This window comes from Gymnoscopelus braueri, assembly GCF_963280865.1.
Source record: "Gymnoscopelus braueri genome assembly, chromosome: 13".
Taxonomy (NCBI): domain Eukaryota; kingdom Metazoa; phylum Chordata; class Actinopteri; order Myctophiformes; family Myctophidae; genus Gymnoscopelus; species Gymnoscopelus braueri.
This window is the reverse complement of record NC_137615.1, coordinates 39,758,293-39,777,353: the sequence shown is the minus strand read 5'-3', so window position 1 is coordinate 39,777,353 and position 19,061 is coordinate 39,758,293. Positions and strand designations below refer to the sequence as shown.

At 41.8% G+C, this 19,061-nt stretch overlaps 2 protein-coding genes across 3 annotated transcripts in view; both read left to right on the top strand.

Annotated features, from left to right (window-relative positions):
- coro7 (coronin 7) overlaps window positions 1-11,702 on the top strand; it is a 179,952-nt gene extending 168,250 nt beyond the window's left edge. The window contains exons 14-28 of the mRNA XM_080446805.1: window positions 409-513; window positions 959-1,112; window positions 1,708-1,883; window positions 2,356-2,464; window positions 2,596-2,682; window positions 3,432-3,574; window positions 4,072-4,176; window positions 5,107-5,192; window positions 5,383-5,524; window positions 6,211-6,300; window positions 7,060-7,176; window positions 7,563-7,698; window positions 8,042-8,133; window positions 8,275-8,361; window positions 9,500-11,702. Coding sequence (XP_080302931.1) covers window positions 409-513; window positions 959-1,112; window positions 1,708-1,883; window positions 2,356-2,464; window positions 2,596-2,682; window positions 3,432-3,574; window positions 4,072-4,176; window positions 5,107-5,192; window positions 5,383-5,524; window positions 6,211-6,300; window positions 7,060-7,176; window positions 7,563-7,698; window positions 8,042-8,133; window positions 8,275-8,361; window positions 9,500-9,508 — 1,638 coding nt within the window. The 3' untranslated portion in view covers window positions 9,509-11,702. The remainder of the gene's footprint in view (window positions 1-408; window positions 514-958; window positions 1,113-1,707; window positions 1,884-2,355; window positions 2,465-2,595; window positions 2,683-3,431; window positions 3,575-4,071; window positions 4,177-5,106; window positions 5,193-5,382; window positions 5,525-6,210; window positions 6,301-7,059; window positions 7,177-7,562; window positions 7,699-8,041; window positions 8,134-8,274; window positions 8,362-9,499) is intronic.
- A 968-nt stretch (window positions 11,703-12,670) lies between these two features.
- On the top strand, window positions 12,671-18,727 carry pam16 (presequence translocase associated motor 16). 2 transcript variants are annotated; one of them, XM_080446816.1, is made up of 6 exons: window positions 12,671-12,787; window positions 15,134-15,218; window positions 16,177-16,313; window positions 16,830-16,895; window positions 17,404-17,529; window positions 17,798-18,727. In XM_080446816.1, exons 1-5 carry the CDS (start codon window positions 12,785-12,787, stop codon window positions 17,488-17,490), a joined length of 378 nt encoding a protein of 125 aa, XP_080302942.1. In that variant the 5' UTR covers window positions 12,671-12,784; the 3' UTR covers window positions 17,491-17,529; window positions 17,798-18,727. The 2 variants fall into 2 exon arrangements, with proteins under 2 accessions (XP_080302942.1, XP_080302941.1); XM_080446815.1 differs by lacking the exon at window positions 17,798-18,727 and having other exon boundaries at window positions 17,404-17,571.
- The last annotated feature ends 334 nt before the right edge of the window (window positions 18,728-19,061 follow it).

Genomic DNA, 19,061 nt, shown 5'->3' with positions numbered 1-19,061 from the left:
TTTTAATGATCAATCAATCGATTGGTATCACTATGAAAACACATGTTTCAAGGGTTTCAAGAAATATACCATGACACTTCTTTTTTTTTTTTTACATTATACATTTATAAAATATTAACGTTATATTATGATTACATTTTCAGCATTTGGGTGCCCACTTACAATATCCTCACGGCCCCCCGGCCCACAGGTCATTCAAACAAACAAAAAGACGTGGTAAAGATTCTTCACCACGTCTTTTTGTTTGTTTGAATGACATCATACACATCATCATCATCATCATCATCATCATCATCATCATGCCATGCACATTGTATCATATTCGCTGGTCTTTCGTCGAATACGTTTACTTTGCTCACAGTGTATCTGTTTGCTGTGTGAAACCTGCGGTTGTGTTGTTGCCCTCAGGTGGAGAGGGTCAGCCTCAACCCCGACAAACGTCCCAAACCCAAGGGTCAGCCAGCCAAGCAGGCGCCTGCAAAGAAGGATCTGCCCAGTAGAGGGAGTAAAGAGGTGAGTGACAGATCAGTGACAGGAACAAGGTGGTGTTGACCTGCGTAGACCAAAAACCCAGACGTTGTCAACTATCAAATGACCAAAGAACATACATTTTCCATTAGAGGACATTATCCACTTAAACACTTCTTAAACCCAATATTCTGTGTAAAACAGACCTAAGTTACAAATGTACTTGGACCACTTTTTTCCATCTACACCAAATCTCTTCCCCTAAAATACGGCTATTTTGGGGCAAATGTTATCCCCAGAATAGGCATGCTGGGGATGTAACCAGCATGAGGAGTGACCATTAAGTGGTTACGCCACTTATAAGATTTCGATTATTTGCCCAAAATAGGGACACCAGAGTTTATGTGGTTAAAAGAACATACATCCCATAATATAATGGCTTACCATAAAGCAGCTAAAACATTGTTATGGTTGTTGTATGGTTGTGTAGGAGCCAGGGCGTGGCTGCTCCATCTCCAGCAGTCCTCTGACCACACCCACCAGCAGCGCTGCACCGTCCAGATCTCCCTCCTCCACCTCTGGACTGTCCTCAGGGTTCCTGCCCAGTCCCAGCCAAAGCAACAAGGCTATCCACAGCCTGCTGGGTATGTGCTCACACACACACGCACGCACGCACACACACACACACACACACACACACACACACACACACACACACACACACACACACACACACACACACACACACACACACACACACACACACACACACACACACACACACACATAGAGGGAAAAAGCTTGTCCGCCACTGAAGAGTCCCGGGTTCGTTTCCCAGCAGCAGTGCTTTCCAATGAACACAATGGACCCTTTTCACAGCAGCCAATTTGGCAGGTAAACACAGCTGAAGATAATAACGTTAATTGAGTGTGTGCTTAATTTAGGTGACTAGACTGGGATCAACTCATTTAGCAGTTTTCTGATCCAAATCAATTTTTTCATACTTTTATTTTTTTAATAATCCATTAAATCGATGAGTTTGATTAACGGTTGCACCCCTATCTTGAACCTCCAAGTATGTTATGCTCTCCCGGTGAAACCCAGAGGAGGCATGTGGGGGTTGGCAGTGTATACACAGGGCAATGGCAACATTTGGGAGAAAATGTAAAAATCCAAAAAGAGTTGTTGAGTGTGTGGAGAGTTTAATTCTATTCTACCCCATGTGTTCTCCTGACCCAGGGCCAAGCTCCAAGTTCCGTCACATCCAGGGGACAGTGATGCACAGGGACACCCACATCTTCAACCTGAAGGGCCTCAACCTCACCACACCTGGAGAGTGCGATGGCTTCTCTGCCAACCGCCATCGTGTGGCCGTGCCCCTCGCCACGTCCGGTGGCCAGATTGCCGTCTTCGAGGTACTGACGTTTGAATCAAAAGAGGTTGATAGACGCCTTTTGTCACTAGACTTATACTGTGTTTGATTTAGTTAGACTGCTGGTAGGTTTGGCCGAGCATCTTCAGGAACATCAGGAACATAATTGGCTGCGTTTAGGATAGGGAAGCCGGCCGGGGAGGGTGATCTTTGTCGATCCATGTAGTCCTACAGGCTGGAGCTAGTAGGATACAACAGCGACTAAATTGGGGAGAGCAAAAGGGGTAAAAAAAAAACATATCGGCTGAACGTCAGAAAGCTGTGGAGTATTAAGGTTGTCTTATTCACATTGGAAGTGAACGTTTTTCCTGTATTTATTATACAGCAGGATCAGAGAGAGACAGGAAAGTGAGGGCATAGAGGAGGAAGGAACATGCTACGCAGGTCAACGGATTCTCCGAGGCACGATAAACAATGTGTTTGACTGAATCATTTCCCCTCTCGTCTCCTCTCAGCTCTCTCAGCCAGGCAAGCTGCCAGACACGGCCCTGCCCACTGTCCAGAACTCGGTCAATGTGGTCGATTTCTGCTGGGACCCCTTCAATACACGCCGACTGGCCGTGGGTAAGTTATCAAGCATGTGTGCGAGTGAGTGTCGGTGAGTCAATGCGTCCACCTCCCCCCTGGTATGACGTGTGTTTGCGTGTTCTCATGCGCTCGTTTTTTTTCCTCTTCTCTCTCTGACCGCTGGCCAGCTGGCGATGACGCCAAGATCCGCGTGTGGCTGGTGCCAGAGGGAGGGCTGACTGAGACCATGACCGAGCCAGAGCTCATCTTGCAGGGTAGGACGGACATGACAAATAATGTGTTGGAGTGTCCAAATTAGTCTTCATCAATGAACCCTGTCTTATCATCATGTTATATATCTCTGCTGTCCGGCAGAAACCAGCTAACTCCAAAATGTTCATTTTTCAGGAAATGACAAAAACAAGACAAAAAGTGGAGTTAGGAGGTTTTGTTCATCATTGATAAGAACAGCTGAATGGACCTCCAAGCTCACAATGAGGTTGGAGGTCAAAAGGGGGTGGAGCCTGGAGTCAGCAAAACCAGCTAACTCCACCCCCCTTTGGTGGACTTAGCTGGTTTAGCAGAAAGTTTGAGGATCCAATGGAGTTAGCTGGTTTTGTCAGAAGCGCTTTTTAATACTTTCCATTGGTTCACAATTTTTTAAATCAACACACAGAAGTAAAGGGTGTTCAATGGCACTGATTTATGGGAAAAAAATGCAAAAGCGGAAAAATGGAGTTAGCTGGTATCTGCCGGACGCAATATTGTCGCTGTCAGGCAGAATTCTTGTATCTCCATATTTCAACTGCAAGTTAAAGCCCTACTTCGTCCTACAAGAGCCTGAACATAGCTCATCTACAAACTCACAATGCGACTAAATAACTACAGTACATTGGCTCCATTTCCGTTCTTTTTTCCATTTACTGTAACGTAATGCTTTGAATAAGAATGTGCTTTGATGCTGATGATGATGACGATGACAGAGCGAAATTCAAGTGTAACTGCCGCTGTGTGCCTTCCCCAGGTCACACGGAGAAGATCTACTCTATCAAGTTCCACCCGCTGGCCAGCGGCCTTCTGGTGTCCTCGTCCTATGACCTCACCGTGAGGCTGTGGGACCTGGAGACGGGACAGCAGGTCAAGCTTCTCACCGGACACCAGGACCAGGTTGGGTGAAGATAACATTCTATCCCAGTGGTTGTCAAAGGACCCTCATAACTCTGAGAGTGTACAAATGGAACCAAATGGACCCGTACGGGTCCATTTGGTTCCATGTGTACACTCTCAGAGTTACAGACCTGCAAGGGTTCCATTTAGAACCCCCTTCAAGGAACTCTTGAGGCTCCCCGGACCACCACTTTGATCCCACAGTAGTTCAATATGCACAAGGAAAGACATCTGGTTGTTAATACTGTCTAACCTTGGGGGAATGGAAGCTATGAAATCATAGTCAAGCATGGGGTTCAGAATGATCTGATAGTTTGCCTCGGCCAAGGTGAGAGAATGGATCTCATCATTAAAGCCTGTCCATGTTAGGAAGTAGAACAAAGGCTTAAACTGTGTGTCCGCTACAACATGTGGATGTGTTCGCCCTGCCGGCACCGCCGGAGGGAATACTGTCAGATCCCCCCATAAATCCCCTCTGGCTTCACTCCTTTTTTCAGATCTTTGGCATGGCGTGGAGTCCAGATGGCAAGCTGCTGGCCACGGTGTGCAAGGATGGGAAGGTTCGCATCTATGATCCTCGCAAGTCTACCGAACCAGTGCAGGTACAGCGGCGCACATAAGGGGATCAGACAGGGGGTTTCGCTGGGTATGAGTCCCATGATGTGGGTTTGAATCCCACGTGTTATTTCTCGTCTAAAGCCTTTTTCATGCTTTTAACACAATGGGTGCCAGCGTTTTTATTAAAACAGATTACTTTGAGTGCCAGAGATCTCACCGTTTGTAACGCTGTGCTGTTTATAGCCTTGGACTCCACGGCGAGCACCCACACGCAAACAATGGATGCGTGTACGACGATCGATGGTCCTGGCTAACGCCTGGAACAATAACGTCTCTCACGCGAGTCGCCATTACGGAGTAATAATCGCCCATCGAAAATGACTCGTTTTCCCCACTGTAAAAAGTTAAGGAGATACAGAGGTTTTTTATCAAGGAGATAGATTTTTGGCCGGACCTTTTAGACAAAAGCATTATAAATGTAACTGTGTTGTTTTACATTCTTTTGCCTAATACAAATTTCAATCAATCAATCAATAGAACGGGAGCGGACGGGGAGCCATGTTTTTTGGCACAGTGATCCATCTGTCCCTTTCTTCTCAGAGTCACCGTGGGTGATTCCAGAGCTGCGCTAGCCACCCCCTTGTGGGAAAAAAACAAAAAAAACAAAAAGACTGATAACACGTTTTTTACCGTGTTTGGCACCCGATGTGTTAAATGCCCTTTGATGCCTTCGGAATTTATGATTATATTTAAATAATAGATAACCTTACCCTACTACCATGAAACTAGATTATTCTTATGGGTTTATTGAGAGGATGGCATGTAATCTCCCCCCATCTCTCTCTCTCTCTCTCTCTCTCTCTCTCTCTCTCTCTCTCTCTCTCTCTCTCTCTCTCTCTCTCTCTCTCTCTCTCTCTCTCTCTCTCTCTCTCTCTCTCTCTTTCTCTCTCTCTCCTCTCTCTCTCTGACTGCAGGACGGCCCAGGTCCTGAGGGGCACAGGGGGGCTCGTGTGGTGTGGGTGTGCGATGGCAAGTTCCTCTTGGTGTCCGGGTTTAACAGGTACAGAGAATGTACACCTCAGTATCTGTAGAGATGTTTTGAGCATGTAAAACTTCAAACCTGATGGAAGTGGAGAAAATGGCACTCTAAAAACAGTCCTACAGTCTCTTCTATTCTTTTATAAATCAGCATTGTTTTAACAGCACCGGTGAAGTCAGATGAACTGACCAGTGATTGTTTCTCTCTGCAGAGGCAGTGAAAGAGAGCTCTCCCTGCTCTCAGCCGAGTCTCTGTCCATCGGAGCCGTGGCCAGCACTCAAACAGACGTCTCCCCGTCCACCCTCATCCCCTTCTATGACCCCGACACCAGCGTGGTCATCCTCACCGGCAAGGTAAACAAACACAGTGGTCCTCAACCTGTGGGCCGTGAGGGTATTGCAAGTGGAGCCCCCAATCACAATAGAGCGGCACTTGATGCCGCACTGAGCTTGTAGATCTGCTATTTTTGAATAGCCAAAAGAAATCTAAAATGACACAGATGTGTTCCCGGATTGAATGGGTTAACAGGATGGTCAAGTATGATCTAAAATGGGGACATTATCACTTACACGTGTCGGGACTCTGATGGCGTTTCCAGCTCTAAGTAAGCTACGTCTACTGGAAAGGTTTCATTAGATAACTTATTGTCTGGGGTTTTGGCTGAGGTGGAACGCTGTATACTTCTGTGCACTTCATTTTTTTTGTTTTTTTTGTTTGTGTGTTTTGTTTGATGATGTGTGTATTTTATTTTACGTGTCTGTTGTTTGTTGATGTTGATGTATTTATTAGGGATGTTCGATATTGGCATTTTTTCCGATATTCTGATATTGTCCAACTCTTAATTTCCGATTCTGATATATATATATTTTTTATGATCGGACACCTTTGACTCTGCCAGTCATCAAATTATTGGCTTAGGAATGCGACAAAAACAAAAAATATCCATGAATTCAAGGCTTCATAGGGTGTTATTGATAGAAAATAGGTCATTTTTGGGGTGAACTATCCCTTTAACATTTCTATGCTTTGTGTGTTCCAGGGTGACACTCGAGTGTACGTGTTTGAGATCGTCCCGGAGGCTCCGTACTTCATGGAATGTAGCAGCTTCAACTCACCTGAACCACACAAGGTGCAGGCTTCATCCATTGTCTTGAAAATCTGTTATTTTAGACAAGCGACACATGTCATGCGATGGCATATAAATGATGCTTTACACACCAGTCGCCTTTCCTCTTTTATCATGAACTTATCTGTTCATCGGTTGTGCAAGGAGGAAAATTGCTAATTTACAGCGCACATAGCAACGTAATTACAAGACATCCATCTCAGTGAATGTGTAAAGTCAAGTCAAGTCATGTTTGCTTTGTGGCTTCTAAACAGTGTGCAGAGGCACACTGGTGGGCCCTGGGACAAGTCCAGGTGTGCCCTGAGATTTTATGAACGCCACACATTGTTATTGCAATATAAACAACTATGCAAGTTATGATTTTCTTGACTATTTTGAGATACCTTGTTTACTTGCTTGGTACATGCCTATATGACCTGTGAGTTTGTAAAAAATGCCCCAAAACTCAAGAAACAGAACGTTAAAAGATTTTTTTTTAAACTATACAAGTTACGAGGTATTTTTTTTATTTACTGCATCAGTAGGCTACTTTGTATACACTCCTTTCCCAAAACAAATCGTCCGTCCCCAATGGCGTCTCCATTATGGGCATTATAGGTATTTTCTTTATTCATTTTTCTTTCATACATTTTCCACAATAGCAGAGCTACAAGCTCACAACATAAATTATCCTACTGCAATGTTTTCCTATGAATACCTTGACATTTGGACTCGGAGTTCGACTGACTGCCTCGTCTTCATTCTGGTCTCTCCTGTGTGCAGGGACTGGCTTTCCTGGCCAAGGCAGAGTGTGACGTGCGTGAGGTGGAAGTGGCCAGGGGTCTTATGCTCAGTAAGACCACCATCGAGCCTGTAGCCTTCAGAGTGCCCCGGGTGAAGGTGAGCACACACTGCCATCTAGTGGGCAAAGGGCGAAGGACATGCTGTATTTATTTGAGTTGCATACATGTTCCAAATATCGTCTCTGTCGGGTGGAAACCTCATATGTCCAAAACTGTAACTTTCAAATTCAAATTTGAAAAATTCAAATTCAAAAGCATCAAAAGTAGCAGATCTACAAGCTCTAAACGCGTCGCTTCGCGCCGCGTTTCGAGCTTGTAGATCTGCTACTTTTGATGCTTTTGTGTGATCAAGTAGGAGGGCATTGATTTATAAAAAAACACAAAAAGTTAAAATATGAAGATAAGAGGTTTCTGCTTGACAGCTACGATATGTTTTTTATCTGACATTACCCACGTGTGTCCTCTCTCTCTGTGGCTTCACAGAAAGAGTTCTTCCAGGATGACGTCTATCCAGACACAGCAGTGTGGTGGGAATCTGCCCTGACAGCCGCTGCCTGGCTCAACGGCTCCAACGGCCAGCACCGCAAGATCAGTCTGAAGCCCAACGACATGACTCCAGGTGTGTGTGTGTGTGTGTGTGTGTGTGTGTGTGTGTGTGTGTGTGTGTGTGTGTGTGTGTGTGTGTGTGTGTGTGTGTGTGTGTGTGCAGTAAGAATGTCACGTTCATTCAATTGATAAATGTCACGTTCTCATTCAAATTTATTTCCCATTAAGTCTACAACTATTTATATTTGCATATACTGATCGGCATTGAAATTGTGGTTTATCCTGGAAGACCTGTGCAATAACACAGGATGTGTGTGTGTGTGTGTGTGTGTGTGTGTGTGTGTGTGTGTGTGTGTGTGTGTGTGTGTGTGTGTGTGTGTGTGTGTGTGTGTGTGTGTGTGTGTGTGTGGTGTCAGTGAGTGAGGCCCCAAAGGAGGCCCCTGTAAGGAAGTATCTGCCCTCCTCCTTCTACCTGGAAGAGAAGACTGATGAACAGAAGAAAGAGGAGGTACATCAACAGTCCTGTTCTGAACAACCAGCAGTGTGTTCAGTTTGTCCTTAACATGAAGGAGAGGTGTAGTTTGTTAACACTGTGTGTGTGTGTGTGTGTGTGTGTGTGTGTGTGTGTGTGTGTGTGTGTCTGTCTCAGCTGCTGAGTGCCATGGTGGCTAAGCTGGGGAACATGGATGATCCTCTGCCTCAGGACTCCTACCAGGGGGTGGATGAGGATGAGTGGGTGAGTATATAATACTGTACTGTAGATCATGAGGGATACCTGGCAGCACCAACAACTCTCTGTTCCTGAGACACAGTATGACCCATTAGGTCATTTTGACCTTGACATTCTTTTCAACCTAAAATGTAATCATCTCTTGTTTTGTTGTTTGAGGGGTTTTCACACAAACACACACACACACACACACACTAATACACGACCAATAACAAAACCCTGACACATGCATGCAGGCAGGATAATAACTGTTTGAACTCTCCTGGTTATTAACCCTTTAAGACCTGAGGCGATTCTTAAAAACAAACATCTTTCAAGATTTTTCAAAAATAGCAGATCTACAAGCTCATAGCACTCGGTGCCGCGCTATGAGCTTGTATATCTGCTATTTTTTAATAGCCAAAGAAATCTAAAGTGACACAGATGCGTTCCAGGTCTTAATGGGTTAATGTCTATAGATTTACATTTAAATAAACTCTAACCATACCCATCTGCACGTAAATATCTCTGCTGTCGGGCAGAAACCAGCTACAGTATGTCCAAAATATTAACTTTTCAGGAAATGAAAAAGAACTTGTTTTTAGAACAGCACAATACTGCCTCGTCAAAGTTGGTTTGGTGACTTTATACATTGTCAGATACTTGAATGTGTCCATATATTATCATCACTTTACGCAAACACAAGTGGAGTTGGGAGGTTTTTGACCATTAACGTGGAGATTTTTTTTCTCTCTGACTTTGTCAATGATGGAAAGAATCTCCACAAGTTGGAGTTAGGTGGTTTGACCGACAGTTTGAGGAGCCAATTGAGTTTGGAGGTTTTAGTCGGAAGCGCTTTTTAATACTTTTCATTGGTTCAATATTTGTAAAACCCACACACAGACGTAAAGGGTGTTCAATAGCACTGATTTATAAATAAAATAAAAAATTTAAAGTAGAAAAATGTAGGTGAATAATATGTCCACACAATTCATTCGTTCCTCAAGAAGTCGCCATAAAATTGGAATGGCAAGGTATTCATGTGACTGGTAACTAATTTCGACATTTTAATTATATAAGGTTGATTCAAATGATATGAAGGACAGTAAGATCCAAGTGCATGCGTACTTACTGTACAACAACCTTTTGTGATTGTGTATTTCAGGACGACTAGGGACTCCTGTTGCCTTGGCCTCGGTCTAGTCAGGGTGCCAGCAGGGAGGGAGAGAGAGAGAGAGACCTGCTGGAGTCTTGCGTTGCCATTCCTGCGTGCCACCATGCCACTAAGACACATCCCACGTCAGCTAACGTCTGCGCCTGCCAACATTATACCTCCCTTGGTCTCATATAGGTTATTGTATTATTGTCTGTCTGGGAAGTTAAGTGTAAATAAATAGCAATCATGACGGTTCTCGCGATTTTGTGCAGATGTCCATATATTCCAATATTCCTCACATGAATGCAATGTTTACATTTGCATTTTCAAAACCTATATTCTGCATTTTGAGCTTTATTCAAACAAACCTTGCCTGTGTTTCTGCATGATGCATTCCACACTGTCCACTAATGTGGACTACCTTCATTTTGGTTTTATTGGCCAATCATATGAGCACACACACACACACACACACACACACACACACACACACACACACACACACACACACACACACACACACACACACAGCTGCAAATGTGTGTCTAGGAATATGTGTTAAATGGTGAAAAAGCAACAACAAGTGAAGAGTATGTATCTGGAATATGACGGTTAACCCAATGTCTTCCGGTTTCGGTCGCCTCCTCTCACCTATGCATAAATGGAGGCACCCACACGAATACAAACACAGCCTGTGTAAACAGAGACCGCATCTGTGTAATTTTAAGATTTCTTTGGGTATTCAAAAATAGCAGATATACAAGCTCTTAGCTTGTAGATCTGCTATTTTAGAAAAATCATGAACATTTTTGCAAATCTTTGAATATATATATATTTTTTAAGCGAACATTTTACAACTTCTGGGGGTCCCTGCGACAAATTATTTTGTGATGGGGGTCCACGGCCAAATACATACAAGCAAAGATTTGAGTTAAAAATGTTCGCTTTCAAAATATATATATTCAAAAATTTGCACAAAATGTGCACACTTTTTTAAAAAATAGCCAAAGAAATCTAAAATGACACAGATGCGTTTCCAGATTGAATGGGTTAAAATATGGAGTCGAGAGCTTTCTGCGCGACAGCGACGACATCCACTGTATACCTCCAGTTGTCTAGCGATGCATCACTGATCTCACCGTCAAATGTTAAAGCTCAACAACACTTTACTACAGGGCCACCATGATTCAGGTTTATCCTAAAACTGGAATTTATATTGATCACAGATAAGACCCCCCCCCCCCCTCTGTCCGGTTTTATAAAATGGTATTTTAACACTGTCTCGTTATTACTACAGACGGTTCTGGGAGAATGTTTTTCATGAATTGTCTTACATTGTGTGAAACGGACATGTTTGTATGCAGGTCGTTCTACACTGAATGCCAAAACAAAGTCAGTTGGAGCTGTGGGGTTTTAGTGGGGAATGAGTTAGCTTTAGGGTTCTACGGTTTATATACCGTATAATATGATTAAGTGGAGGTAATGTGCCTGTTCTTCTCTATGAATACTGCACAACTGATCTGTATTATTGCTCATTCCCATTTTTTTGTGTGGGGGGCATTCCTTGCTGATAAAGCTAGTTATTTTATCATGTTTATCAATAGGAAGTGATTGTGGCGTTCATTTGTTATTAATAATACAGTATTAATATGTTTTACAATGCAATCATTGTAACAACAGCCATCATTGTAATTGTCAATCAGGGCTAACAGCACAATGCAATATTGTCGATAATCCAGGCTTTGAAACCAATCATGTTGTTTACAAAATTGTTGCTGTCGGGTCAGGAAAATAGGCTATTTTCACGACTTTTGCTTGACACTCTTGTATGACGAAGTAGAGCACTAAGTGGCACATTTTATGAAAAATATAATAATAATAAAAAAAAAGGGAGATACCAGGTTTCCCCCCGACAGCAACGAAATGGTGATAGACTGGAACCCATGCATGGTAGTACACATTGTGTAGTACTTAAAGTGAACACACTGACTATAGGTGTTGTTGGTCTTTGTGTGATGATGTATTTGTGCCTGTGATTTCTACAATGTTACCTTGCCTTCCATGTGCAAATAAAAGTCAAACACATTCTTTTTTTTTAAAATATATATATATATACTTTGAGCAACGCATTGTTTTTCTCTGTCTTGAATAATGGTTTTGTGGGATCTTTTTCATTGCTGTGTTGCAATAAAAACACCTTTTGGAACTTGTAGACTTTTGTGTTATTGACTTTCAACCTGGAGTCCTTATTTTGGGCATATCTTTATAGGTGAACATTTTTAAACATTAGAAAAAACATTCTAAACTAGTGGAAATAGGTTATCTACAAGCTAACATTGTGTGTGGCGTGCTGAGAACTTATAGATCAGCTATTTTTGTTTGGGTTTTTTAGCACGCGCTTAAGCGGTTGCGTCAGGTTATCAATTGTTTTTATTCATTTATATCACAGAACCAAATTATGCCAGCATAATAATATAATATAGCATGCCATACCAGTGGTGTAAAGTAACTAAGTACATTTACTCAAGTACTGTACTTAAGTACACTTTTGAGGTGTTTTTTTTTACTTTACTTGAGTATTTCCAATTTTCAATACTTTTACTTCTACTCCACTACATCTCAGAACCAAATATTGTACTTTTACTCCATTACAATTATTTGAAGACTTTACTAGTTACTTTGCAGATTTTTATTATTATTACAAAACATACATTAATTGCTTAAGCCCTATATACATATATTTCAGCCATTTGAAAATAGCAGATCTACAAGCTCACAATGCGTTGCATCGCGACGTGTTGTGAGCTTGTAGATCTGCTAGTTTCAAAAGATTTTTATACATTTGAAAACTTGTGAAATGGGACATTCTGCATAATGAGTACTTTCTACTTTAGCATTTTGATACCAAAACTTTTGTACTTTTACTCAAGTAGATTTTGAATTCCGGACTTTTACTTTAACAGAGTATTTCTACATAGCAATATTGATACTTTTACTTAAGTAAAAAATGTGAGTACTTTTCCCACCACTGTGCCACACATACAGTACATACATACATACATACATACATACATACACCACCATGAATAAACGACGTGTCAGTTTGAACATCCTGCCACTGGAGGGCAGTGCTGTTAATACTGTGAGCCTCATGAGAGACCTCGGCCCTCTTGAATCTACAACATCTTTGCGGCGGTACTTGAACTTTGACCCTTGGGACAACCTTCATGCTGCTCATCTTACATGAGAAAAACGCCGCATTCTCATCATAATCGCTGCTGTACATTATTATAAATGGTAAGATCTGTATGTTTCTAAAGACCTTTTAGTTCATGTTCTCCTTGACAAAGAAGTTAGGTGACATAAGGACACTATGGTGAAGTTATTAACATGGTAGTGCTGTGTTTACTCTCCTTATGTAACGTGCCTGGATGTAATGTAATGTCATGTCAAGTATAAGTAACGTTAATGTGTAATAACTACAGTCCTGGATTATTCAGGACTACAGACAGTAGCTTGTTAATGGAACAGAGAAGATCATTGTAATAAGTGTCACCACCTGACACACCTGCTGTGGTGTAAAGTAACTAAGTACATTTACTCAAGTGCTGTGCTCAAGTGAAAAGTGAAAAAAAAGACTTATATTATAAAATATACATTAACCACTTTAGCCCTATTTTATACCGTGGCTATTTGAAAATAGCAGATCTTCAAGCTCACAACGCGTCGCTGTGAGCTTGTAGATCTGCTATTTTCAAACATTTTAGTACTCTTACTTTTGATACCTTTAAGTATATTTTGATGCCAATACTTTTTTGCTTTTACTCGAGTAACATTTTGAACCTTTACTTGTAACAGAGTATTTTTATATAGTGGTATTGCTACTTTTACTTAAGTAAAATATGCGAGTACTTCCTCCACCACTGTCTCCACCAGAGCTCCACCTGACATGATGTAAATGTAACTGAATCACCTGGTAACGTTTGTTATTGGAACTGGAAACTTTCTCAATGCAGACACATCATACTGAAAGGCTAATTAAGGCTAATTAATTAGTGTGTGTGTGTGTGTGTGTGTGTGTGTGTGTGTGTGTGTGTGTGTGTGTGTGTGTGTGTGTGTGTGTGTGTGTGTGTGTGTGTGTGTGTGTGTGTGTGTGTGTGTGTGTGTGTGTGTGTGTGTGTGTGTGTGCGCTCGCGCACGCACACAACACTGACATAAGATACATGAAGACTGGTCACCTGACCTTAATGTTAAAACGGCTATTTTCCCCCAAAATGTAAAGTAGGATAAATATGTTTGATCATGCAGGGTACATCATGGTCAGACCTAAATGTACCCTTCATCTTCTTGTTTATGCCCATGTTATATTGGCTAGTCACAGGTTGGTTTCGTAGCAATTCTTGTAGTAGAATGTTTGTAGAAATATGAAATATCAAATGTTCAAGCATGTTGTTCAATAATGGAGTGGTTCTCTCAAAATGTACATTTATTTTGGACCCCCCCATAACTGAGAGAGTGGTTCTGTAGTTAAAGACCTGTAGCCTTAGGGTTCAACTTCATTTGGGCCTCAGTTTGAGAACCACTGTTATAATGTAACAATGTTTCCTTTATATTATAATGTTTCATTTTGGTTGTATATATCAGTGGTTCTCAACGAGGGGGTTCCAGGGGGTCCCTAGGCAAATTAATAGTTAGGAACCAAATTCCAAATGGACCCTAACGGGTCCATTTGGTTCCATTTCTACACTCTCAGAGTTAAATGAACACTGATGATGATACAGTGTAGATTGGGACCCCCAAGAAATCAAACTGGTTGAGTCCCTGGCATATCTTTTCAAATGGGGGTCCCTGGCTAATACGTGTCAATTTGGGGGTCCTTGACGCAAAAAAGGTTGAAAACCACTGATGTATATATGACTGCATTGAATTCTTTGCGCAAGTGAAAAGAATGACACAGAGAAAGGGGATGAATAGACACACATCATTCAAACTCTTGTGAATATTTAAAGGTAGGGTAAGTGATATTTTTTGGTTAAAACAAAACGTATTTTGTTAAAAGGTTAAAGCACTATATTCTGATAGTAATCATTGCTACGTTCTCCTGTCTCTACAGCTCTTTAATAAACAGAAAATACATTTTCCGGTAGGGTGTCAAAATCTCAGCCAATCAGGAGAAAGTATCAAATTTTAAGCTTCATTTTTATAGTGTTCCAGTTCCAATTTTGCCTGCTCATTTCTTAGTGTCATCACTTCCAATTTCATTTGTTTAATCTGTATCCTGATTGAGTTCTCTATCCTGGTTGGATAAAATTGGAAGTGAAACTGAAACTGAAATGAAAATGCATTTTCTGTTTTATAAAGAGCTGGAGAGACAAGGAGACTCCTTTTACTGAACAAACACTCTATAGCAATGAGTTCTATCAGAATATAGAGCTATTAACACTTATTTTAACCAAAGCAAATCACTTACCCTACCTTTAACTCTGAGAGGGTATGAAATATAACCAAATGGACCCTTGTATGGTTCCATTTGTGGACGTTAAGTTACATTTGGAAAGTGAGTGTATGTGTGTATTGCGTAAATAGCCATGTTGCTTCATAATGAAGATCTACTTACTAACCAACAGTGTTTTTCTCATGCAGGCGAAATACTTGGTTCAGATCGTTGTAATGGGGGCACAGGTGGTGGGCCGGGCGTTTGCTAAAGCCTTGAGACAAGAATATGCAGGTAAGGGTCCATGTCAGTGTGAAACTTACCTTACGGCATTGGTTCTCAAAGTGGGGTCCGGGGACCCACAGGGGTCCTTGAGGGAGTTCCGGGGGGTCCCCAGCTAAATGATGGATACCAAATGGACCCTTATGGGTCTGTAACTCTGACAGTGTACAAATACATTTGTACACTCTCAGAGTTAAATTAACATTGATTTTACAATATAAATTGGGGTCCCAGAGATAGAATTGCCATGAAATGGGGGGTCCGTAGCCTAATGCATGTCAAACTAGGGGGTCCTTGAAATTAAAATGGTGGAGAATCACTGCTAGAGCCGTACAAATCTTCTCTTATGGGGGGTCCCTGGCATATCTTTTCAAATGGGGGTCCACAGGCTAATAAGTGTCAATTTGGGGGTCCTTGACATGAAAAAGTTTGAGAACCAATGCCTTACGTTTATAACACATTGATGCTCTATAACAGTGGTTCCACCAAAATGTTATAAGATATCAGCTTTATTGTCTTTATTGTTAGTTAGAAACAACCTCAAACCTCACATTTAGTCTCCCATCTCTCCAGCTTTTTAGTAAACATAAAATACCTTTTCAGGTTGGGATAAAAATGTTCACCAATCAGGAGAGAGACCTTTTGAAACAAAATAACAGCAGGTCTAAATGGAAGAGTAGGGAGACTACCTTCAACCACTGCAGATGTACTTGTTATGTTGTATTAACATTATAAGGCATACAACTGATTGGTTAAAATAATGTGTCATTCTGTAAAATATGTGACGGAATGCAGCTTCAATGTTTGTTTTTATGTCGTTTGCAACATTGTTGCTGTCATCTTGGCCAGAGCTCCCTCGAAAAAGAGATCTTCTAATGTCCATGAGAATAACCTGGTCTAATAATTCAAATCTGCTTTGGCGTGTCATAAAGTAAAGCATTTAATGGTCTGCTGTGTGTTCAACCACCAGCCAGTCAAGCAGCAGCGCAGGCCAGGGGCCGCTCGGGGCAGCAGTCCGCTGCGGTGTCCAGCATCTCTGGGATGAGCCTCCAAGAGGCCCAGCAGATCCTCAACATCACAGCTCTCACCCCGGAGGAGATCCAGCAGGTATGCGCACGCGCACGCGCACGCAAACACACACACACACACACACACACACACACACACACACACACACACACACACACACACACACACACACACACACACACACACACACACACACACACACACACACACACACACACACACACACACACACACACACACACACACACACACACACACACACACACACACACACACACACACACACACATGCTGTCTGCACAAGCACCTTGATCTGAAGTGTTATACTTAGTTGCACACCGCTGCCACACACCAAAAAATGCTGGTCTACAAGCTCACAACGCGTTGTAGTGCGATGTGTTGTGAGCTTGTAGATCAGCTATTTTTGGTGCACAAGACCGGCATGCAACCGAAGTAAATGATACGACCATGAGCCAGTGATATTTCATAGAATTGCTCTGTTTACTGTTTTGGGTTTATGCATATTGTGAATGAATTTGGTGGTTTGGTGTGAAGACATTGTGAAGCTTCACTAACTATAACATCTGTCTACAGAACTATGAACACCTGTTCAAAGTCAACGACAAGGCAGTGGGCGGCTCATTTTATCTTCAGTCAAAGGTAAGAATGGCATGTACACATTTGTACTGTTGTGTTACTGTAGTGATCTATGGCAAAGAAGTGTATGTGTGTACATGCACTGTGTAGGCCTACATGTGTGATGGTACAGTACCTAGCATCATGTGATATTTACCACATCAAATAAGGTAAGTGCAACAAAGTAACTAGGGCAGCAGGTAGACATCAAACCTACAGTAGGATGTATCTATATAACATGCCTAGCACCTGTGGACATGCAATACATGCATACATCTATCTATAACATGTACATACATTAGCATATGTGAAGTGAACAAGTGACCAACCTAAATCTGGATAACATAACTAGAATCGTAAATAGTCAACAGGTAGGTACTTTGTCTTTGTAATGATGAATGATAGTGTGTTGAGTGTTTGCAGGTTGAAATTGTGTGTGTGTGTGTGTTGTGTGTGTGTGTGTGTGTGTGTGTGTGTGTGTGTGTGTATTTGCAGGTTGTAAATGACAGCATTGTGTCTTGTGTTCTTCCAGGTGGTGCGGGCTAAGGAGCGTCTGGACGAGGAGATCAGCATTCAGGCACAGGACAGTCAGCAAAAAGCGCGAAATACGGAAACATGAAGAACGATGCTCGGCCAACCCTTCCCGTCCCCATCCTCTGTAAATTATGACCTCAATAAAACCCTTATCTTTTTCTCTATACTCTCTGACTCTGTGGTCATGTTTGTATTGAGTGTCTTGTGAAACTTGACGAGGTCGCTCGATGAGGTGATTTTCTGTCAAAGTTAAGAACCATAGCTAAATTGAAGCCTGTTTTCACACACAGGGACCTGGAAACGGTCATCCATGCTTTTATCACCTCTCGGTTGGACTATTGCAACTCTCTGTATCATGGGCTGACTCAGTCCACTCTCTCTCTCGTCTACAGATGGTCCAAAATTCAGCTGCCAGACTCTTGACTGGAGCTAGGAAGCGAGAGCACATTAACCCGGTTCTGGCCTAACGGCACTGGCTACCAGTGAAACATCGTATTGATTTAAAAATTGTACTTATTGTTTTTAAAGCCTTAACCGATTAAGACCTGCGACGCATCTGTGTCATCTTTAGATTTGAGCTAAAAAGCACTTTGGGCTATTCAAAAATAGCAGATATACAAGCTCATAGCGCGGCACCGAGAAATTGTGAAAATATGTGCAAATCTTTGAATATATATTGTTTTAAAGCGAACATTTTAACTCAAATCTTTGCTTCTGGGGGTCCCCGGAACAACATATTTTGAGATGGGGGTCAGCGGCCAAATACATATCATTTTGGGGGTCCTTGACATGGAAAATGTTTGAGAACCACTCATATAAAAACATATGTTTTTCAGAAAACTGTTAGGATTTAGAAGACATACTGTAAGTAAGAATCGGCCTCAGGTCTTAATGGGTTAAACGGCCTCGCGCCACTGTATATCTCTGATCTGGTTTCTGCACCTCCCACCCCCAAGGTACTGATCTTCCCAAATGCTCCTTGCCGTTCCTCCATCAAGACTTAAAACTAAAGGTGACCGGGCCTTTTCTGTTGTTGCCCCCACACTCTGGAACAGTCTTCCACTGCACATTAATTCCACCTATTTTCCATTGCCTTCAGGTCTGTCTGAGGGCAATTAACTCATGGTCTACGTTGGTCATTGAATCTATTTTTTGTGTTGCTTTTATGTTCTTTTAATTATGCTGTTTTTGTATGAAGTATTGCTTTTCTTTCTTTTACTATGTTGTATTTTTGGTCGTTTTGATGCTATTGTGAATGGAAAGCACTTTGGGTCAACTGCTGTTGTTTTTAAATGTGCTATACAAATAAAGGTACTTGACTTGACAAAGAGCAGAAACAATGACATCCAGTTGTGCTGATCCACCTCCCATGTGCATTTATGTCCTACTAGTCTAGGACATATAAATCCAACTATCGATTATCTTCTTAGAGATCTTCTATCGATTATGTTTTTGCTGTTTTTTTTATTCATTCATTGATATATTTTTGTGACTTTGTTTTACAACAAGCAACAAATCGATTATTTTATTAAAATAAATAATATTAAGTCTATTAACTGCCCCTAGACATGACATAATGTGAAGCACCTACAGTAAACATAGTGATGGTGCTGGTTCTATATTCAGGTGTAGTGTTACATGACCCCACAGGGTGGC

What these genes read in the sequence shown, in the direction of transcription:
- pam16 (XM_080446816.1), top strand. An exon ending in CCCCGGAGGAGATCCAGCAG is followed by an intron (nt 16,314 to 16,829) that starts GTATGCGCACGC and finishes ATCTGTCTACAG; the next exon opens with AACTATGAACACCTGTTCAA. An exon ending in CATTTTATCTTCAGTCAAAG is followed by an intron (nt 16,896 to 17,403) that starts GTAAGAATGGCA and finishes GTGTTCTTCCAG; the next exon opens with GTGGTGCGGGCTAAGGAGCG.